The 23,760-nt window shown below is 38.1% G+C and overlaps 2 protein-coding genes across 2 annotated transcripts; both read left to right on the top strand.

Moving 5' to 3' along the window:
- Positions 1 to 214: 214 nt before the first annotated feature.
- rnaset2 (ribonuclease T2) lies at positions 215 to 11,832 on the top strand. The gene is made up of 10 exons (XM_062995040.1): positions 215 to 316; positions 2,883 to 2,973; positions 5,746 to 5,800; positions 7,892 to 7,941; positions 8,406 to 8,463; positions 8,572 to 8,636; positions 8,730 to 8,843; positions 9,296 to 9,341; positions 11,373 to 11,447; positions 11,537 to 11,832. The coding sequence occupies exons 2-10, from the start codon at positions 2,906 to 2,908 to the stop codon at positions 11,717 to 11,719; spliced, it is 714 nt and encodes a 237-aa protein (XP_062851110.1). The 5' UTR covers positions 215 to 316; positions 2,883 to 2,905; the 3' UTR covers positions 11,720 to 11,832.
- Positions 11,833 to 16,672: 4,840 nt separating this feature from the next.
- LOC134314442 (ribonuclease T2-like) lies at positions 16,673 to 22,756 on the top strand. Its single transcript, XM_062995039.1, has 8 exons — positions 16,673 to 16,724; positions 18,816 to 18,865; positions 19,330 to 19,387; positions 19,496 to 19,560; positions 19,654 to 19,767; positions 20,220 to 20,265; positions 22,297 to 22,371; positions 22,461 to 22,756. The coding sequence occupies exons 2-8, from the start codon at positions 18,816 to 18,818 to the stop codon at positions 22,641 to 22,643; spliced, it is 591 nt and encodes a 196-aa protein (XP_062851109.1). The 5' UTR covers positions 16,673 to 16,724; the 3' UTR covers positions 22,644 to 22,756.
- Positions 22,757 to 23,760: the final 1,004 nt, after the last annotated feature.

Below are 23,760 nucleotides of genomic sequence, written 5' to 3'. Positions count from 1 at the left end.
GAATGTAACCAAAGTGAAAAACATGACGTTAAAATCCCAATAAAACAAATAAACTTAAATAAAAATGCATGAGCTAATGTTGGTAGTCATAAATTTAGCGTGGAAAATTGTTAACAAGAGTGAAAGGATGCAATCTGGCAACCCTGTGCGCAGACTCAGTAGCTAACAGTGGTTGTAAACACGGTAAGTATAAGACAGGACAGTGAGCTCTGAAGAGAAGTGATATACTTCATACTTAGCTGTATCTTAGTGTTGAGGAGGCCGTTTTTACATGCTCGCAACACAAAAGTAACTTTGTTCCTGTGGAGAAAAACAGGTAAGTGTGTTTATAAATAAACGCCGTGCTTTTCATGTAGTTCCAATTGTACTCCTTTAAGCAAATGTTTAAATGTTACTACATTGCTCTTAACCCCGCATTTTTAACAATATTTATTGATTTAAAACAACCGGTTAGCGATTCGCGAACGATTATTTCTGTCGACTCATCATTTATTTCTGCATGTGAATTCTCCTCAATAGTTTCTTTTATCTTTGTAAGGAAAGCTGTAATCTACTAATCTGTCTATTAAAGTGTTATAATTCAGTATGTGTGATTTTAAAACGTGTGTGTTTGTGTGTGAATGTAAATAGTAACGTTTGCTCTTTCTACAAAATGTGACCTATGTACAGACTACTAGTACACTATCAGACAATGATTTAGCTGTTCCTGTGTAGACCGATGTTTACATACATATACACATAGATTTTAATTGTAGAAATGTTATTAAATGATATTACTAGTGGTATTGTTTCTGTAATTATATTCTATTTGTGTGATTCTATTTGAGTATTTCATCAGAATCATTATATAGTTCATTTTCCTTACATTTTAGTTTTTTAGTCAATCAAGGTATCACATATAAAAGTCCATATAAAAATAGAACCCTCTTTCTACCCCGGGTTTATTACAAAGTGTTTTCTTAGACAACCAGGCTAAAATATTGGTTTTTCATTTTGCTTTTAGAATAAGCGGTTAATATAAACAAATACATTTGTAATGCTTTATTGGTATCATCCCTGCCTTGATATATCGTGAAAACCTTATGTCAGCAGATATTATCGGCAAACAGATATACTACTGATACTATTGGTAATTGCACACATCGCCTCCCTTGACGCCCGAAAATCATAACAATATCCCGGAAATCATTTTTTAAAGGGAGACAACTAGAGAGTGAGAAAACTAGAGAGAAAAACACACACGTGAGAGAGAGAGAGGCAAAATGAGCATCCTGATTGGTCTCTCTTTGTTCCTAGTACACATATAAGGTTACTCTGTGGGCGGGGCTTTACAGGGCGTTTAGTCGTGCAGCGCTGTATCTTTGTTTGATAGAGTTGGACACAGTGACAGTGTTGCTTGTTGCACTGTTTGCAACAGTGACTTCTCTTTAAACGACTGTAAAAAGAGAAGTCACTTCTGTCGCCTCACAGCAACAAGATCCTGGGTTCGATCCCCAGGTGGGGGGTTTCTGTGTGGAGTTTGCATGTTCTCCCCGTGTCTGCATGGGTTTCCTCCGGGAGCTCCAGTTTCCCCCCACAGTCCAGAGACATGCAAGTGAGGTGAATTGGAGATATAAAATTGTCCATGACTGAGTTTGACATTAAACTTTTGAACTGTTGAATCTTGTGTTTGTTTGTTTATTTGGTTTTACACTTTGGTTACATTCATGACAGGAACGGTAATTACTCATCACACAAGGTTCATCAGGTCACACAAGGTTATATTGAACACAGTCGTGGACAAATTAGTATCACCAGTTCACCTCACTTGCATGTCTTCGCACTGTGGTAGGAAACCGGAGTAAACCCAAGCAGACACGGGGAGAACATGCAAACTCCATACAGTAAGGACCCGGACTGCCCCACCTGGGGATTGAACCCAGGACCTTCTTGCTGTGAGGCGACAGTGCTGCCCACTTAGCCACCGTGCTGCTCGAATCTTGTGTAATAAGTAACTACTGTTTCTGTCATGAATTTAACCAGAGTGTGTAAAAAAACACAATCCTAATAAATACATAAATGACTGTACAAGGCATGTTGAGGTAAGGTTAACAGGGTTCATTAACGTTGCTTAAGTTAGTTAAACTAGCTGGCTAGGTGTAGGGGCGCTGCTCTATCCACTCCATTGAAATTATATTACTTATTAAGTACAGATTTTAATGTCACATTTTCTGCGTATTGGCTCCAACTTCGTTTACACATTAGACAAAATTACTAAACAAAGAATTACATAAGACAAATATAAGGACATATCTTATGCTTTATATATTTACTTACATTTTCAGCATTTAGCGGACGCTTTTATCCAAAGCGACTTACACAATGAGCTGAACACGATGAGCAATTGAGGGTTAAGGGCCTTGCTCAAGGACCCAACAGTGACAACTTGGTGGTGGTGGGGCTTGAACCGGGAACCTTCTGTTTACTAGTCCAGCACCTTAACCACTGAGCTACCACTGGCCCCTTTATAAAGGTTTTATGTCTTTTAGGGACCACAACTTATTAGGTAGACTAGGCGCATGGATGGCTGCTCAAGTATTTCACAGTTCTTCTCAGCAGAAAACCAAAGTCTAGATATGTATGTATATAGCGGTTTGGAGGAGAAGTTCGGGGGTCCGGGTATCAATACTACCTCGCTGAAATGAGATTTTGCAGGGTGGGGTGTCTGTATTTAATGCTTGAGAATTTCTTTAACTTAAATAGAATGTTTAAACTAAAGTTGTAATGCATATTGCTGGCTCTGTTTTTGATTTTTTGGTTATATTAAACACTGCTCACTGTGTAGCTCTCTTTGTTAGCTTTAACACGAACCACACTGACTCTGTTTTTGTTTCTTAAAACAGCCAAGGCTCATTTTTAAAGAAGAATGAAATCGCTTGCTGTATTCCTGTGTCTTGGATTTGTGTTTGTGTCCTCAGCCAGTGTCTTAAATACGTAAGTTGTTTTGGTGTTTCTCAAACTGTGGTATTTGAACCTCCATCTGGTTTCCCCTTATAACCTTGTAATAATAATTTAAAATCTATTTACATTCCTTAACAATTTGTTAGAATGCATGAGAGGTTTTTATATTTCATTTAAAGTATGGGCTGAGCAAAAAGTAAAGTTAAGTAGAGTTTGCACTTTACAAGGGAAAAGGAAAGATCTGCTGCTACAGTTTATCATGTAACAAAAATGCTTTAGATATTCACCTTGTAGGGAAAAAAGGCCTTAAAAATGTTACTTAAATTTGGGTTTAACAGGTTGGCTTGGTGTAAAGATGTTTGAGAATCGTTGACCTCTATTTGGGTAGCACTGTTGCCTTACAGCAAGAAGATCTTGGGTTCGATCACCAGGCGGGGCGATCCAGGTCCTTTCTGCGCTGAGTTTGCATGTTCTCCCTGTGTCTGCGTGGGTTTCCTCCGGAAGCTCCAGTTTCCTCTCACAGTCCAAAAACATGCAGTCAGGTTAATTGGAGACACTGAATTGCCCTACAGGTGAATGGGTGTGTGTATGTGTGTGTGTATGTGTACCTGCCCTGCGATGGACTGGCGCCCCGTCCAGGGTGTTACTGTGTGCCTTGCGCCCATTGAAAAGGCTGGGATAGGCTCAAGCAACCCCCCCCCCCCCAACCCTAATTGGATAAGCGGTTAAGACAGTGAGTGAGGGACCTCTACTTGGCAGTATTCAAGTTTAACCAAATTTTTTAGTTTTTACTAGGGATGCATCGATACCATTTTTTCCCAACCGAGTACGAGTACAAGTACATGTATTTTTGTACTCGCCGATACCGATACCTATACCTATTTAGAATGATGCAATCTGGAGCATTATGGAATAGTGTAGTTTTTAGTGTAAAATAGTGCAGTGGAACAGTTGCTTGGGTTGCCATCACTAATTGTAAAAAAAAAAACACCGCACAGCCATCATTGAGAAAGCTTCTGACAAGCTAACGTTAACTTCATTAATAAACGCAGGTAATTAACGTTGTGCACATCATACATGCGATTCGATTCTGCTGATTGAAATATTTACTTTAAAAGGATAATACAGTCCGATCCCATCTGAGCCGATTCTATCAGCACATACATTCGTGGTTCACCTCGGTAAATCGTAAACGACTCTGAGTCGGCTCCCGCTCTGTGGTAATAACCAGTATAATTAAGCCTGAGCTTTATAATGTAAGCGAGTCACACAAAATGTTCTGTAGTAGTTGGTGTTTATTTACAACCGCAACATTCATTATAACAGTAAAAACGGAGAGATGACTGAGAAAAGAAGCTTAAAATGAGTCGACTCCTGAATCACTTGTATCGACACTGTGAACAGAGTATTAAAGACACACACACGTCCTATAACAGCGGTCGCTGCTTTTGTAACCGGTTATCTTCGCTGTTAGCTCTATTTTGAAGGTTTGCTTTTCAAACGGAACTAAATAACATTAAACGTGCGTGTGAGCGTGGTCAGTGAGAATAATTCAATCTGTGTCCCGTGGGTGAAAAATTAATTGCTTTAGTTTTAGAAGTAAAAAAATCTCGTAATGTCACGCCCCCCTGTCAGGCACTCTCGCCCCACAGGTTAAAAATCCCTGCGTTAACGCAGTAACGTGCACTAGGTACACGGTATCGGATGTTTAGTATCGGAGACTCGTTTGCGAGTACGAGTACGAGTTAATGAGCGCGGTATCGGGCTAATACCCGATACTAGTATCGGTACTCATGCATCTCTAGTTTTTACAATTGTCATACTCTTGATAGAATTAGGTCAGGACTTAAAAATCTTTATTTAAGCGTAATTAAGCCTATCCAAAACAGTTTTAATGTCATTTATGTGTCATTGTTCTGCTTGTGTCCAAGATATAAGAACTGTAAGGGAATCTTTCTTCTTTTATTTGTTTTGTATTGCACTACTTTTGCTTATGGCAACACAGTTCCAGAGCATAATACTATCACCAAAATGCTTTACGGTATGTTCGGTGTTGTTGGGTTGCAATTGCTCACCCACTCCAAATATACTTCTGGTCATTATGATGACGTAACTGAAACTTTGACAAAACTTTGTTTCATCTGACCACAAAACTCTTCATGAGGCTCATCTTTTGTTATTATTGAAATGACTGAAATCCCAACACTGTCATTGCGTGCATTATCTGTTCAAAAGTATGTGGACGCCATACCATGAGCTTGTTAGAAGTGTCATTTAAAATTATCAGCATTAATATAGAGTTTGACCCCGTCCCATCCCCTCTCCCTCCACAAGATTTTTATTACAATTGATGTACCAGTTCATACCAAAGGCATTTAGAGTTCCTTTCCACTGAACTAATGGAACCATGTCTTTTTAGACCTTGTTTTGTGCAGAGAAATACAGTCATACAAAAAAACAGGACAACCAGGAAAGGACCTTTTTCCACAATGTTGCTACAAAGTTATTAGAAGTGTATAATTTATTTTAGATAACACATGTTATTAATGGATGAGACTAAGACAGCTTAACTCAATACTTAGGAAATGTGTCCACACACATTTGGCCATACAGTGTACATGTCCTTAACCAGTCTTGTAACTGCCATTAGCTCTCGGTTACTTTATTTCCTGTTATTTGTGTTGTAAACTTGTGTTGTAAAAGCTTGTTGAAAAACTCTTTTCCTTGTGGTTGTAACATCTACTGTCTTATATTGAATGTAGTTATGTACATAACAATAACACTATTAAACACTTGAATTTTTAGGAAGGAATGGACCAAACTCATCTTGACTCACCACTGGCCACCAACCTTTTGCAGTGTAAGAAACAGTACATTTTATCTATCATCTATCAGCAATTTATTTTCTATAATATCTTTATGCTGCTCTACTCTCTTGCTGCTATCTGTCAGTCAGTCAGTCTGCTCAGTCATCCACAGATATGTGATCTAGTTTATCCAGTTTTGTGTAGCAATTTTGAAATGACTTGCTCTGTTCTTTGTATTTCTTGTTTTCTGTATTGCTCTTACAGGAACTGTTGTTTTGCACAATCATGACTTCCTGCACATATGTTATTTTTGGGCAGCCCCCAGCTATTTATAAAAAATATATAGGTGTAGTTTATTTTATAGCCCCAATTCTAGTATCACCAAAACTCCTTACATTTATCTTAGGCCTGTGGGAATCAGTGCATACTGATCAAGTGCTGACTGCATAGTAAACATAATTGTTGCACTAAAAAGAATACACAAGAAAGCACAAATTACATTTTATATCATTAATTTATTTATTCATGAAATACATACATTTCTCATGTAAAAAGTGAACTTGACAGTGGTAACCTAGTAAGTAGAGCTTTGGGCTATTAATCAGAAGATTTTGGGTTTGAATCCCAGCTTTGACTCTTGGCTTCAGGGGTGCTATACAATGGCTAATGCTGTGCTCTGACCCCAGCTTGTTTGAAAGGTCTAAAAAGACAAGTCAAAAAAAGAAGTTTATTGTACTGTACATGTATATATGCATACATGATATTTGTAAAGTTTTTCAATATAAAAAAAGGCTGTGTAATAACAGCTTTTGCTTTCCTCTTCCTAAACCAATTATTTGGGGGGAAGGAGGAGCAGCAAGAGCAGGATTGATGTGATTGTGTCTAAAGCATGCATGTTTATTCATTTGTCATTTTGTCATATGTAATGTATGGCTTAACCTTCTGTGCTTCATACATCAGTGAGAAAGCACTGTCCCCTCACAGCAAGAAGGTCCTGGGTTCGATCCCCAGGTGTGGTGGTCCGGGTCCTTTCTGTGTGGAGTTTGCATGTTCTCCCCGTGTCTTTGCGGGTTTCCTCCGGGAGCTCCGGTTTCCTCCCACAGTCCAAAGACATGCAAGTGAGGTGAATTGGAGACATTGTCCATGACTGTGTTTGATATAACCTTGAGAAGTCATGAAACTTGTGTAACGAGTAACTACCGTTTCCTGTCATGAATGTAACCAAAAGTGTAACAAACAAACAAACATGACAAGTTTAGTAAAATGCAGTAAATCTCAGTTATTTTTTATTCAGCTAATAAAAGTAAAAAAAAATGTTTTCATTTTCACAGATCAACTTCATTGAAGTTTATAAATATAAACACATTTAAAATTCCCTTCAACACACTCAAGGTTCCACCACCTTTCTTATTAATGAGACTTCTTATTAATGATGGACTTCCTGGGAAATGCCGTTGCCTTGATGGACGAATGTGTCTCTCTCAAATCCCAACATACACCTCTGCATTAATGGAACCTTTCAAAATATGCAAGTCAGCTATGTCGTGGGCACTGATGCATCCTCTCATACCGTGATAAATGTTGGCTTTTATACCCTTACTGATAACATTATAGACAGTTCTTTTCGTCTTTGGTATGGAGAACTTCATTATTTTTTTAAGAACGAGATGAAACCTGAACTCATCTGCTCACAGTACACAGTTCTACTGTCTTTTGGTTCACATGAGATGAGCTCAGGTCTAAAGAAAGTGATGTTTGGCTTTCTCTTTGTGTAAATCAGCTTGTGGTTGCATGTCTTGATCGTGCTGCTTGCAGCATGAAGACAGTGGTTTTCTGCAGTACTCTTGAGCCTATGCGGTTATATTTATCACAGCAGCATGACTTTCTCACTATCAAAAAAGTTTTTGATATTGATATAAAAAGTTTTTCAATATCAAAAAAGGCTGTGTAATAACAGAGCTTTTGCCTTCCTCTTTCTACACCAGTTATTGGGGGGAAAGAGAGGCGGGAGCAGGATTGATGTGATTGTATCTGTAGCATGCTAAATCAGTGTAGCAGCCAGCATAAGCTATTTATTGTTTATTCATTTGTCATTTTGTCATATGTAATGTATGGCTTAACCTTCTGTGCTTCTGTGTTTGTAGATGGAAAAGTGCCATTCAAACATAAGTTATTGGGCCCTGCATGGATTATGGTAAGCTTGTTGTTCTCTGATTTGATTTTAAAAATACACATTTCGGGATAGTCCGCTAGCACACCAGCGCTGAGATTCTGAACTCCTTGGTTCGAAAGTCGGTGTTGTCACCGGTCGGCTGGGCACCATCTAGCGGGCATAATTGCCAGTGCCTGCAGCAGACTCTTAATTGGCCACCGTGTCTGCTAGGGCGGGTTGACCAGACTATGTGGGTGGGGTCTTCAACTGCTGTGCAAGGATCCTGATTAGCAGATAGAGTGCATGGGCGAAAATAAGGGGTCCGCTAAGGACTGTGCACAGGTCAGAGGAGGTGTGAGCAGTAAATATACCCTCCTCGAATGCAATCAGGGATCCCCAGCAGCAGAAGACAAATTGACTACACTAAATGGGAGAAAATGCATAAATAAATAGAAAAAAATACACATGTCTAACGATTTCTAAACAGTTTGTTTCCCTGTGCACAGGCCTGACTCTGGGAATGAGTGCAACTCATCCTGGCACTTTAACGCAAGTCTGATTGAGGTAGGTTAGTATGTGATATGTGGTTGCCAGGGTTGATTAAGGGGGCATAGTGTAATTGTACCTTGGCAGGTTAAAACGTATTTAATAAAACAATATATTTTTTGACAGGACCTGATGCCAGAAATGAAAACATACTGGCCAGATCTTCTTAAACCTAATAGTACAATATTCTGGTAAGGATGAACTATATCATTGTGACTTGTTTACATTAGTTTCTAGGGAACACAACAATGAAACATTATTGGACTTTGTCTTTGGGTTTTCAGGAAGCATGAATGGCTCAAGCATGGGACATGTGCTGCCAAAGCAGAAGTTTTAAATTCTCAGCACAAATACTTCAGCAAAGCTCTGGAGCTCTACCATAAGCTGGACCTTGATGGGTGGGTGAGCCTTTGTATTATTAAAGTACATGGTATTTAACTTTCATTCTGTATTAATGTTGTATTATGATTGTATTATGTTTTAATAGATGCAAAGCACCATATAAACCTAACTTATGACCAGGATTGGGAAGAAAAGTCTTCATGACTAAAATGTATTACATTGTTCTCAAATGAGCTTTTTTTCTGTTACAAGCTTTAAAGTTTAAAAAAATTAAACCACTTACACTTACATGCATTGTGCGTGACATTACCTGTTATGAATGTTGTGCACATGTAACATCTCTTGTGAAATCATCTTGTAAGCATTTCTGATGTGTCAAGAACTGTTGATGTGGACATTTAGTGGTTTGTGTCACACTTTGAATATTAGTCACTGCTTATGAAACACTAAGAGAAAGTCATTAGGCTCTATTCATTCTTCTGTTGTTTTTTTTTTTCTTTTGTTTTAGTGTGCTGAAAAAGAGCAACATCTTACCTTCTGAAGACCCCTACAAGGTGTGTACGATCTTCATATGGTGTAATAGTAATTAAAATAAAACTGCTTCCTTCTTTGCTAATAAACTTTTTAAATATATAAGGCTAAACCTGAAATGCAACAAGTACTTTGCATTTTTTAAACTCAAGTATTTTTGCTCATTTTCCCAGACAGTCCATTTAGCTTAAAGATTTTTTGCAACTCTACTTTCAAGGTTGTCAGTTTTTTTTATTATGTGAAGCTCTAGGGTAAATCAGTCATTTCCCTTAAAAAAAGTACTTGCCCTCAAGCCATAAAAGTTTTAATGGAAAAAATTAATGGATCTTTAAAAGTGTTAAGCATTAAAAGGAAAACAAAATAATTTATGTCATATTGATAGAAAAAAAGATCAATCATGTTAAAAACACTCCCCCAAAGGCCCTTCATTCCGCTGCCTAAACAGCTGCTGGCATCTTTTAAAAAAATTTTGCCACTGCAAAAAATGTAATACCAAAATGAAATCTACGATCTGCTATTGCACTTTTAATTTTATTGTCAGGTGAACTGTTTGGATTAATTTATCAGCACAGTATTTAGCGTGTTAGTATTTGTTTAGAACTTTCTGACTGAGTAGCAATACAATAGAATATGGATTTTTGAACTATACATTCAGCTAGACAGTTTGCTGGACTGCAAGAAGGTCCTGGGTTCGATCCTCAGGCGGGGTGGTCCGGGTTTTTTCTGTACGGAGTTTGCATGTTCTCCCCGTGTCTGCGTGGGTTTCCTCCGGAAACTCCGGTTTCCTCCCACAGTTCAAAAACATTCAGTCGGGTTAACTGGAGACACTGAATTGCCCTATAGGTGAATGGGTGTGTGTATGTGTGTCTGCCCTGCGAAGGACTGGTGCCCCGTCCAGGGTGTTACTGTGTGCCTTGCGCCCATTGAAAAGCTGGGATAGGCTCCAGCAAGTGATATATTGATCACTTGACTCTCTTGTACAACTAGTTCCACAAAGCATACTGCTAGCCAGCTTTCCATTTATACCTATAACTTGAATTAAATGTTTTTACAGGCTAAAAGATCAAATAATTAAAAAGTTGTTTAGTTAGACTTAGTGTATCTTGTCATTTGAAAGCAGACACAAAGTTAAACCATAAAATACATTTCCTCTTAATATTGTATACACCTAATAGCAATGAATGTGACTGAAACAATGTGACTTGAGCTCAATAATTAGGAGGGGTGTCCACATACTTCTGGCCATATAGTATATGTCAGTCTTAGGATTTAAATTTTTTTGCAACTAAATGAATGTAAAACATACTTCTTTGTGTTTGTTTATTTTGAGGTTTTGTAAAAATGTGACATGCTGGCTCATAAAAAGGATACGCATCAGCAAACCGTGGTTATGAAAAGCTTGCTTGACTTTGGACGCCTTTTGAAAATGTATGATTAGCTTTCTGTGAACTGTACAGAACTGTCTAGACTTTTCTGTTGGAGTACTTTTGCCTCCTTATAATGGAATAAGTCAAACACAACTCTGTTTCTGTGGACACAGAAATTACCAGCTGTGGTCAGTCAATCTCTAACAAAAAATTAGAAGAGCTGTGTCACAATTTTAAATGATATTTTTAATATCATTATATCATTATCGTTATATATTTAATTGTTTAGGTGGCTTTATGTACACCCTGCAGATTTGTCATCTCAGAACACTAACACCAGTAAACCTATAAATGAGTCACATGCAATCTAAATGTGAGCAGATGTGATAATTTTGGGATTTTACATGTATCAAACTGCATTTTGGTGTCTATAATTAGTGTGTCTGAGACCTGGTAACTTGCTAGCACTGTGTGCAGGTTTTTTTGCATCCTCATCAGTTTAAGGAAACAACTACGTATGTAATATTACCATAAAACTAGTCTAGCGTGTAAAGAAACTGGGACTCATTGTTCCTGATTCACAGATGACCACACTGTTTCTGTTGGTTCAGCTTCCCAATCATGTTACCACATTCATCACAGGTTCTTATTCACATGACGTAATGCAACTGCTGATCTTTTACTTAGTTCGCAGATGTGGAACAGAGTATAGTCAATGCCTATGGAGTCAAGCCAAAAATCCAGTGCATCTCTCATGACAAGGTAAGAATAAATAAATCCAGAGCAGAATTGACCACATGTTAAGGTTTCATATTTAAATATATGTTGTATTGTTGATGTGTGATTTGTAGGAGGCTGAGGTTCAGACCATGGGCCAGATAGAGGTCTGTTTTGACAAGCAGTTTCAGCTGATAGACTGTGAGAAGAGAATGGAGGAGCTTCAGAACAACACAGGCTTTATGGTTTGTGATGAATCTGTGCCGGTCTACTATCCTCCAACAGCAAGCACACGGCTCCTGCAGAAGTTTCTCTAAACTAAAGGCTTTAAAAATACACCATGTTGTGTTTTCCACATCCCACATCAGGTTCACTGAACTGCTGTAGTCTTGGCCTGTTGTACACTGATCAGCCATAACATTAAACCACCTCCTTGTTTCTACACTCACTGTCCATTTTATCAGCTCCACTTACCATATAGACGCACTTTGTAGTTCTACAATTACTGACTGTAGTCTGTTTCTCTACATATCTTTTTAGCCTGCTTTCACCCAGTTCTTCAATGGTCAGGACCACTACAGAGCAGGTATTATTTAGGTGGTGGATCAGGTGGTGTGTTAGTGTGTGTTGTTTTTAAACACAGTGTCCACTCACTGTCCACTCTATTAGACACTCCTACCTAGTTGGTCCACCTTGTAGATGTAAAGTCAGAGACGATCGCTCATCTATTGCTGCTTTTTGAGTTGGTCATCTTCTAGAACTTCATCAGTGGTCACAGAACACTGCCCATGGAGTGCTGTTGGCTGGATGTTTTTGGTTGGTGGACTATTCTCAGTCCAGCAGTGACAGTGAGGTGTTTAAAAACTCCAGCAGCGCTGCTGTGTCTTCTCCACTCACACCAGCACAACACACACTAACACACCACCACCATGTCAGTGTCACTGCATTACTTATAATGATCCACCACCCAAATAATACCTGCTCTGTAGTGGTCCTGTGAGAGTCCTGACCATTGAAGAACAGCATGAAAGGGGGCTAACAAAGCATGCAGAGAAACAGATGGACTACAGTCAGTAATTGTAGACCTACAAAGTGCTTCTATATGGTAAGTGGAGCTGATAACATGGACAGTGAGTGTAGAAACAAGGAGGTGGTTTTAATATTATGGCTGATCGGTGTATATTAAGGCATAATATGGTGTTCCTAACCTGATTGGGTTTTTTCTGTGTTCTGATTTCAAGTATTGGTGTTTAATCTCACACTTTTACTGCACTACATACCTGGCCAGCAGGCTTCTTTATACAGTAACTTTACGCAGTCAGGTTTGACCACTAGAGGTCAGCACTTGCACCTTTAATATCTGTTCGATGATCAGTATGTTTCTTAATAACCAGACTGAAATTTAACTCAGTTGTAGCCTTTTTTTTTTTTTTTGCAGTGGTACATGAAAAAAATACTAGAATTTTTTTTATATATTATGTTTGTCCATTGTTATGGGTGTACAAATTAGTTAGATTGATTTAAAATGGGTGTTTTTATTTGTTATGTACTTGCCTCTGAAATTCTGCAACCACAGTTAATGTAAATTTGTAGGGTCATTAATTAATTGGAAACAAAATCCATACAATCACAATTTGTTTTACAAGGGATCCTTGAAATATATCTATTTAAAATGAGGGGGTTTACATTTAATTGAAAGATACATCTAGGTTTGAATCTCACTCTCACTCACTCACTGTCTTAACCGCTTATCCAGTTAGGGTCACGGGGGGTGCTGGAGCCTATCCCAGCTTTTCAATGGGCGCAAGGCACACAGTAACACCCTGGACAGGGCACCAGTGCAGACACATACACACACACACCCATTCTCCTATAGGGCAATTCAGTGTCTCCAATTAACCTGACTGCATGTTTTTGGACTGTGGGAGGAAACCGGAGCTCCCGGAGGAAACCCACACAGACACAGGGAGAACATGCAAACTCTGCACAGAAAGGACCCGGACCGCCACGCCTGGGGATCGAACCCAAGATCTTCTTGCTGTGAAGTGACAGTGCTACCCACCGAGCCACCGTGCCGCCATAGATTTGAATCTGAGTGTTTAAAATGTATTAAAAAAAATTATTACACATAATTAAAACTTATTTGTATACAAATCAAAGTCCAAAAAAATTATTAATGTAATCTTTTTATTAATTTTATAACTAAAAAATATGCCTAATCAAATTATACATACAAACAATTACTTTTACAGTGTTAAAATTGCTTTGTTAAGCTCTACAATGTAATTATCAAGTAAATTAACCTTGTAACATGATCATTTTAATCCCCTGTAGGAATTTTCAATTGTTGTCTTCTTTGTGCCAGTCATAAAGAAAACCCAAACTGTCACCTTTTGCTAGGGGAAAAGCTCTGAATGATCAAATGTAATCCAGTCCACCAAATGAAAACATCTGCTGTTATTAGAAGCTGCTGAAACATGGTTAGAACTGTCCACAGTCACCGTGTGCTTCAAGGCTGTTCCTGCTTCGTCTTTGTTCATACGATGAACAACTGACTTTCTTCGAGCTTTAAGGTGTCTTTTTGAAGATGAGGCTTTTTAGTTGCAGTTGCACAGTAGCATCTAAGTTAATGGCACTGTAATGCTTGCTAGACTGTGGACAGTTTCAACCATGTTTCAGCAGCTTCTTAGTCATGAAGGACCTGATTATGATGGGACTTGGATAACTGAGCGAAGTTGATAAGTTTTACAGCCATTATCCATTATACTAAAATTGATTGATACTGTTTATTTGTGTTTATGTTTTATTGTACTACTGTTTTGTAACTTTATATATGCAGTGAGCATAATTACTGGTTGTGGACATGTTATACCACAGTATACCTCTTTCTCTTTCAATTTGTGTGTGGTGGGGATAGTTCTTTACTATTGTTTTGTTGTTGATATGTGTTATTATTGAGTTTATTAAACTTGATATTGGCTACTAAATGTTTGATTATTAAATTTTTATTATTTTATTTTATTTTTGTGAATGGCAGTATCTGTTTTGCCTTTGTGCATGTGACCAGTCAGGCAGCCTTGGTGAGTACACCAACTATGGGTCAGAGGTGGGACATGCCACAAACTGTCGGCAGGTTGTTTAGCAGTCAAGACTCCAGAGGACTATGAACCAATAAAAGAACTACAGTGTTTCAAATTGTAGAACATTTTCATACTGGTGATGAGGTAAATGTGTCACAACACTCAATGCATCAAACCCTTCTGTGTATGGGGCTGGGTATTTGTAGTTCAAAGTGCCCATGCTAAATACTATTGAAAGCGCCTACAGTTGGCATGCACGGATCACATGGATGCCAGGCAAGTTATTGTCATATTTGTGCGGAAGGCAGAGCACAAGAATGCACTATAGGGCGGTCCAGGTCACGACAGACAGAATTTGAAGGAATAGATGTTTTCTTCTTTTCATGTCTCAATGGGTCAAAGTTTTTCCAGCATATTATATGGGTGGTTTTATTGTTGGGGCTAATCAGTGTGTGTATATGTGTATATATGAAATCCCCATTTCCGAAAAATGTTGGGACATTGTGTAAAATGCAGTAGAAAAAAAAAATCTGTGATTTGTTCATTCTCCTGAATCTTTATCTGACAAATTTAGAAAGAAAAGATTTTCAATGTTTTCACTTATCAACTTTACATTGTTTTTGTAAATAGAAACATTTAGAAATTAATACCTGCAACACACTCCAAAATGGTTATAAAAAATTGAAATTACAGCATTCCAAAAAAGCAAGTTAATTGTTAACAGGTGATGGAATTATGACTGGGTATCAAAGGAGGATTCACCAAAGGTGGTGTTTGGTTGCTGCACAGCTAGTTCGTGGAAAACACAGAGATTGACCTTCACCGCTTGTGACAGTCGGAAAAGCAGTTTTTTATGTCTCTATAGTTTTTAGGCAGTTTTCTATGTGTCTACATGGGTTTCTTCTTAATTCTCACTTGTAAACAGGTAAATTGGTAAATTTGAAATTGATCCATTGGTTCTATGGTGCTGCATCTCCCTGCTATACAGTACAATGGTGGTTTTATTTAAATTACTATTTATATTAGACAGTAACTAGCCCTTTTTAACTTTTAGATGGCTGTGATGTAATTCAGCTTTTCACTCATCATTAAAACCTGCTGTATCTTAAACAAAGTTTGGTTGGTCCATTTACACCTAGTGCCATTTTAGATTACTTGCATGTTTTTGACAGGTGGAAGGAAATTAGAGACATGAAACACAGAAAAAAAACATGCCAAAGACCAGCGGTGAGGTTCATACCCAGTTCTCCAAGACAGTGATCCATCACTGAACTGGCTCATCACTGGACTTGTTTTATGTATGTAGCTAAAAGATATAAGAACTGTAAGGGAATCTTTCTTCTTTTATTTGTTTTGTATTGCACTACTTTTGCTTATGGCAACACAGTTCCAGAGCATAATACTATCACCAAAATGCTTTACGGTATGTTCGGTGTTGTTGGGTTGCAATTGCTCACCCACTCCAAATATACTTCTGGTCATTATGATGACGTAACTGAAACTTTGACAAAACTTTGTTTCATCTGACCACAAAACTCTTCATGAGGCTCATCTTTTGTTATTATTGAAATGACTGAAATCCCAACACTGTCATTGCGTGCATTATCTGTTCAAAAGTATGTGGACGCCATACCATGAGCTTGTTAGAAGTGTCATTTAAAATTATCAGCATTAATATAGAGTTTGACCCCGTCCCATCCCCTCTCCCTCCACAAGATTTTTATTACAATTGATGTACCAGTTCATACCAAAGGCATTTAGAGTTCCTTTCCACTGAACTAATGGAACCATGTCTTTTTAGACCTTGTTTTGTGCAGAGAAATACAGTCATACAAAAAAACAGGACAACCAGGAAAGGACCTTTTTCCACAATGTTGCTACAAAGTTATTAGAAGTGTATAATTTATTTTAGATAACACATGTTATTAATGGATGAGACTAAGACAGCTTAACTCAATACTTAGGAAATGTGTCCACACACATTTGGCCATACAGTGTACATGTCCTTAACCAGTCTTGTAACTGCCATTAGCTCTCGGTTACTTTATTTCCTGTTATTTGTGTTGTAAACTTGTGTTGTAAAAGCTTGTTGAAAAACTCTTTTCCTTGTGGTTGTAACATCTACTGTCTTATATTGAATGTAGTTATGTACATAACAATAACACTATTAAACACTTGAATTTTTAGGAAGGAATGGACCAAACTCATCTTGACTCACCACTGGCCACCAACCTTTTGCAGTGTAAGAAACAGTACATTTTATCTATCATCTATCAGCAATTTATTTTCTATAATATCTTTATGCTGCTCTACTCTCTTGCTGCTATCTGTCAGTCAGTCAGTCTGCTCAGTCATCCACAGATATGTGATCTAGTTTATCCAGTTTTGTGTAGCAATTTTGAAATGACTTGCTCTGTTCTTTGTATTTCTTGTTTTCTGTATTGCTCTTACAGGAACTGTTGTTTTGCACAATCATGACTTCCTGCACATATGTTATTTTTGGGCAGCCCCCAGCTATTTATAAAAAATATATAGGTGTAGTTTATTTTATAGCCCCAATTCTAGTATCACCAAAACTCCTTACATTTATCTTAGGCCTGTGGGAATCAGTGCATACTGATCAAGTGCTGACTGCATAGTAAACATAATTGTTGCACTAAAAAGAATACACAAGAAAGCACAAATTACATTTTATATCATTAATTTATTTATTCATGAAATACATACATTTCTCATGTAAAAAGTGAACTTGACAGTGGTAACCTAGTAAGTAGAGCTTTGGGCTATTAATCAGAAGATTTTGGGTTTGAATCCCAGCTTTGACTCTTGGCTTCAGGGGTGCTATACAATGGCTAATGCTGTGCTCTGACCCCAGCTTGTTTGAAAGGTCTAAAAAGACAAGTCAAAAAAAGAAGTTTATTGTACTGTACATGTATATATGCATACATGATATTTGTAAAGTTTTTCAATATAAAAAAAGGCTGTGTAATAACAGCTTTTGCTTTCCTCTTCCTAAACCAATTATTTGGGGGGAAGGAGGAGCAGCAAGAGCAGGATTGATGTGATTGTGTCTAAAGCATGCATGTTTATTCATTTGTCATTTTGTCATATGTAATGTATGGCTTAACCTTCTGTGCTTCATACATCAGTGAGAAAGCACTGTCCCCTCACAGCAAGAAGGTCCTGGGTTCGATCCCCAGGTGTGGTGGTCCGGGTCCTTTCTGTGTGGAGTTTGCATGTTCTCCCCGTGTCTTTGCGGGTTTCCTCCGGGAGCTCCGGTTTCCTCCCACAGTCCAAAGACATGCAAGTGAGGTGAATTGGAGACATTGTCCATGACTGTGTTTGATATAACCTTGAGAAGTCATGAAACTTGTGTAACGAGTAACTACCGTTTCCTGTCATGAATGTAACCAAAAGTGTAACAAACAAACAAACATGACAAGTTTAGTAAAATGCAGTAAATCTCAGTTATTTTTTATTCAGCTAATAAAAGTAAAAAAAAATGTTTTCATTTTCACAGATCAACTTCATTGAAGTTTATAAATATAAACACATTTAAAATTCCCTTCAACACACTCAAGGTTCCACCACCTTTCTTATTAATGAGACTTCTTATTAATGATGGACTTCCTGGGAAATGCCGTTGCCTTGATGGACGAATGTGTCTCTCTCAAATCCCAACATACACCTCTGCATTAATGGAACCTTTCAAAATATGCAAGTCAGCTATGTCGTGGGCACTGATGCATCCTCTCATACCGTGATAAATGTTGGCTTTTATACCCTTACTGATAACATTATAGACAGTTCTTTTCGTCTTTGGTATGGAGAACTTCATTATTTTTTTAAGAACGAGATGAAACCTGAACTCATCTGCTCACAGTACACAGTTCTACTGTCTTTTGGTTCACATGAGATGAGCTCAGGTCTAAAGAAAGTGATGTTTGGCTTTCTCTTTGTGTAAATCAGCTTGTGGTTGCATGTCTTGATCGTGCTGCTTGCAGCATGAAGACAGTGGTTTTCTGCAGTACTCTTGAGCCTATGCGGTTATATTTATCACAGCAGCATGACTTTCTCACTATCAAAAAAGTTTTTGATATTGATATAAAAAGTTTTTCAATATCAAAAAAGGCTGTGTAATAACAGAGCTTTTGCCTTCCTCTTTCTACACCAGTTATTGGGGGGAAAGAGAGGCGGGAGCAGGATTGATGTGATTGTATCTGTAGCATGCTAAATCAGTGTAGCAGCCAGCATAAGCTATTTATTGTTTATTCATTTGTCATTTTGTCATATGTAATGTATGGCTTAACCTTCTGTGCTTCTGTGTTTGTAGATGGAAAAGTGCCATTCAAACATAAGTTATTGGGCCCTGCATGGATTATGGTAAGCTTGTTGTTCTCTGATTTGATTTTAAAAATACACATTTCGGGATAGTCCGCTAGCACACCAGCGCTGAGATTCTGAACTCCTTGGTTCGAAAGTCGGTGTTGTCACCGGTCGGCTGGGCACCATCTAGCGGGCATAATTGCCAGTGCCTGCAGCAGACTCTTAATTGGCCACCGTGTCTGCTAGGGCGGGTTGACCAGACTATGTGGGTGGGGTCTTCAACTGCTGTGCAAGGATCCTGATTAGCAGATAGAGTGCATGGGCGAAAATAAGGGGTCCGCTAAGGACTGTGCACAGGTCAGAGGAGGTGTGAGCAGTAAATATACCCTCCTCGAATGCAATCAGGGATCCCCAGCAGCAGAAGACAAATTGACTACACTAAATGGGAGAAAATGCATAAATAAATAGAAAAAAATACACATGTCTAACGATTTCTAAACAGTTTGTTTCCCTGTGCACAGGCCTGACTCTGGGAATGAGTGCAACTCATCCTGGCACTTTAACGCAAGTCTGATTGAGGTAGGTTAGTATGTGATATGTGGTTGCCAGGGTTGATTAAGGGGGCATAGTGTAATTGTACCTTGGCAGGTTAAAACGTATTTAATAAAACAATATATTTTTTGACAGGACCTGATGCCAGAAATGAAAACATACTGGCCAGATCTTCTTAAACCTAATAGTACAATATTCTGGTAAGGATGAACTATATCATTGTGACTTGTTTACATTAGTTTCTAGGGAACACAACAATGAAACATTATTGGACTTTGTCTTTGGGTTTTCAGGAAGCATGAATGGCTCAAGCATGGGACATGTGCTGCCAAAGCAGAAGTTTTAAATTCTCAGCACAAATACTTCAGCAAAGCTCTGGAGCTCTACCATAAGCTGGACCTTGATGGGTGGGTGAGCCTTTGTATTATTAAAGTACATGGTATTTAACTTTCATTCTGTATTAATGTTGTATTATGATTGTATTATGTTTTAATAGATGCAAAGCACCATATAAACCTAACTTATGACCAGGATTGGGAAGAAAAGTCTTCATGACTAAAATGTATTACATTGTTCTCAAATGAGCTTTTTTTCTGTTACAAGCTTTAAAGTTTAAAAAAATTAAACCACTTACACTTACATGCATTGTGCGTGACATTACCTGTTATGAATGTTGTGCACATGTAACATCTCTTGTGAAATCATCTTGTAAGCATTTCTGATGTGTCAAGAACTGTTGATGTGGACATTTAGTGGTTTGTGTCACACTTTGAATATTAGTCACTGCTTATGAAACACTAAGAGAAAGTCATTAGGCTCTATTCATTCTTCTGTTGTTTTTTTTTTTCTTTTGTTTTAGTGTGCTGAAAAAGAGCAACATCTTACCTTCTGAAGACCCCTACAAGGTGTGTACGATCTTCATATGGTGTAATAGTAATTAAAATAAAACTGCTTCCTTCTTTGCTAATAAACTTTTTAAATATATAAGGCTAAACCTGAAATGCAACAAGTACTTTGCATTTTTTAAACTCAAGTATTTTTGCTCATTTTCCCAGACAGTCCATTTAGCTTAAAGATTTTTTGCAACTCTACTTTCAAGGTTGTCAGTTTTTTTTATTATGTGAAGCTCTAGGGTAAATCAGTCATTTCCCTTAAAAAAAGTACTTGCCCTCAAGCCATAAAAGTTTTAATGGAAAAAATTAATGGATCTTTAAAAGTGTTAAGCATTAAAAGGAAAACAAAATAATTTATGTCATATTGATAGAAAAAAAGATCAATCATGTTAAAAACACTCCCCCAAAGGCCCTTCATTCCGCTGCCTAAACAGCTGCTGGCATCTTTTAAAAAAATTTTGCCACTGCAAAAAATGTAATACCAAAATGAAATCTACGATCTGCTATTGCACTTTTAATTTTATTGTCAGGTGAACTGTTTGGATTAATTTATCAGCACAGTATTTAGCGTGTTAGTATTTGTTTAGAACTTTCTGACTGAGTAGCAATACAATAGAATATGGATTTTTGAACTATACATTCAGCTAGACAGTTTGCTGGACTGCAAGAAGGTCCTGGGTTCGATCCTCAGGCGGGGTGGTCCGGGTTTTTTCTGTACGGAGTTTGCATGTTCTCCCCGTGTCTGCGTGGGTTTCCTCCGGAAACTCCGGTTTCCTCCCACAGTTCAAAAACATTCAGTCGGGTTAACTGGAGACACTGAATTGCCCTATAGGTGAATGGGTGTGTGTATGTGTGTCTGCCCTGCGAAGGACTGGTGCCCCGTCCAGGGTGTTACTGTGTGCCTTGCGCCCATTGAAAAGCTGGGATAGGCTCCAGCAAGTGATATATTGATCACTTGACTCTCTTGTACAACTAGTTCCACAAAGCATACTGCTAGCCAGCTTTCCATTTATACCTATAACTTGAATTAAATGTTTTTACAGGCTAAAAGATCAAATAATTAAAAAGTTGTTTAGTTAGACTTAGTGTATCTTGTCATTTGAAAGCAGACACAAAGTTAAACCATAAAATACATTTCCTCTTAATATTGTATACACCTAATAGCAATGAATGTGACTGAAACAATGTGACTTGAGCTCAATAATTAGGAGGGGTGTCCACATACTTCTGGCCATATAGTATATGTCAGTCTTAGGATTTAAATTTTTTTGCAACTAAATGAATGTAAAACATACTTCTTTGTGTTTGTTTATTTTGAGGTTTTGTAAAAATGTGACATGCTGGCTCATAAAAAGGATACGCATCAGCAAACCGTGGTTATGAAAAGCTTGCTTGACTTTGGACGCCTTTTGAAAATGTATGATTAGCTTTCTGTGAACTGTACAGAACTGTCTAGACTTTTCTGTTGGAGTACTTTTGCCTCCTTATAATGGAATAAGTCAAACACAACTCTGTTTCTGTGGACACAGAAATTACCAGCTGTGGTCAGTCAATCTCTAACAAAAAATTAGAAGAGCTGTGTCACAATTTTAAATGATATTTTTAATATCATTATATCATTATCGTTATATATTTAATTGTTTAGGTGGCTTTATGTACACCCTGCAGATTTGTCATCTCAGAACACTAACACCAGTAAACCTATAAATGAGTCACATGCAATCTAAATGTGAGCAGATGTGATAATTTTGGGATTTTACATGTATCAAACTGCATTTTGGTGTCTATAATTAGTGTGTCTGAGACCTGGTAACTTGCTAGCACTGTGTGCAGGTTTTTTTGCATCCTCATCAGTTTAAGGAAACAACTACGTATGTAATATTACCATAAAACTAGTCTAGCGTGTAAAGAAACTGGGACTCATTGTTCCTGATTCACAGATGACCACACTGTTTCTGTTGGTTCAGCTTCCCAATCATGTTACCACATTCATCACAGGTTCTTATTCACATGACGTAATGCAACTGCTGATCTTTTACTTAGTTCGCAGATGTGGAACAGAGTATAGTCAATGCCTATGGAGTCAAGCCAAAAATCCAGTGCATCTCTCATGACAAGGTAAGAATAAATAAATCCAGAGCAGAATTGACCACATGTTAAGGTTTCATATTTAAATATATGTTGTATTGTTGATGTGTGATTTGTAGGAGGCTGAGGTTCAGACCATGGGCCAGATAGAGGTCTGTTTTGACAAGCAGTTTCAGCTGATAGACTGTGAGAAGAGAATGGAGGAGCTTCAGAACAACACAGGCTTTATGGTTTGTGATGAATCTGTGCCGGTCTACTATCCTCCAACAGCAAGCACACGGCTCCTGCAGAAGTTTCTCTAAACTAAAGGCTTTAAAAATACACCATGTTGTGTTTTCCACATCCCACATCAGGTTCACTGAACTGCTGTAGTCTTGGCCTGTTGTACACTGATCAGCCATAACATTAAACCACCTCCTTGTTTCTACACTCACTGTCCATTTTATCAGCTCCACTTACCATATAGACGCACTTTGTAGTTCTACAATTACTGACTGTAGTCTGTTTCTCTACATATCTTTTTAGCCTGCTTTCACCCAGTTCTTCAATGGTCAGGACCACTACAGAGCAGGTATTATTTAGGTGGTGGATCAGGTGGTGTGTTAGTGTGTGTTGTTTTTAAACACAGTGTCCACTCACTGTCCACTCTATTAGACACTCCTACCTAGTTGGTCCACCTTGTAGATGTAAAGTCAGAGACGATCGCTCATCTATTGCTGCTTTTTGAGTTGGTCATCTTCTAGAACTTCATCAGTGGTCACAGAACACTGCCCATGGAGTGCTGTTGGCTGGATGTTTTTGGTTGGTGGACTATTCTCAGTCCAGCAGTGACAGTGAGGTGTTTAAAAACTCCAGCAGCGCTGCTGTGTCTTCTCCACTCACACCAGCACAACACACACTAACACACCACCACCATGTCAGTGTCACTGCATTACTTATAATGATCCACCACCCAAATAATACCTGCTCTGTAGTGGTCCTGTGAGAGTCCTGACCATTGAAGAACAGCATGAAAGGGGGCTAACAAAGCATGCAGAGAAACAGATGGACTACAGTCAGTAATTGTAGACCTACAAAGTGCTTCTATATGGTAAGTGGAGCTGATAACATGGACAGTGAGTGTAGAAACAAGGAGGTGGTTTTAATATTATGGCTGATCGGTGTATATTAAGGCATAATATGGTGTTCCTAACCTGATTGGGTTTTTTCTGTGTTCTGATTTCAAGTATTGGTGTTTAATCTCACACTTTTACTGCACTACATACCTGGCCAGCAGGCTTCTTTATACAGTAACTTTACGCAGTCAGGTTTGACCACTAGAGGTCAGCACTTGCACCTTTAATATCTGTTCGATGATCAGTATGTTTCTTAATAACCAGACTGAAATTTAACTCAGTTGTAGCCTTTTTTTTTTTTTTT

The sequence above is a fragment of the Trichomycterus rosablanca genome, chromosome 5, assembly GCF_030014385.1.
Source record: "Trichomycterus rosablanca isolate fTriRos1 chromosome 5, fTriRos1.hap1, whole genome shotgun sequence".
Lineage (NCBI taxonomy): Eukaryota > Metazoa > Chordata > Actinopteri > Siluriformes > Trichomycteridae > Trichomycterus > Trichomycterus rosablanca.
This window is presented reverse-complemented; position numbering and strand designations above follow the sequence as displayed.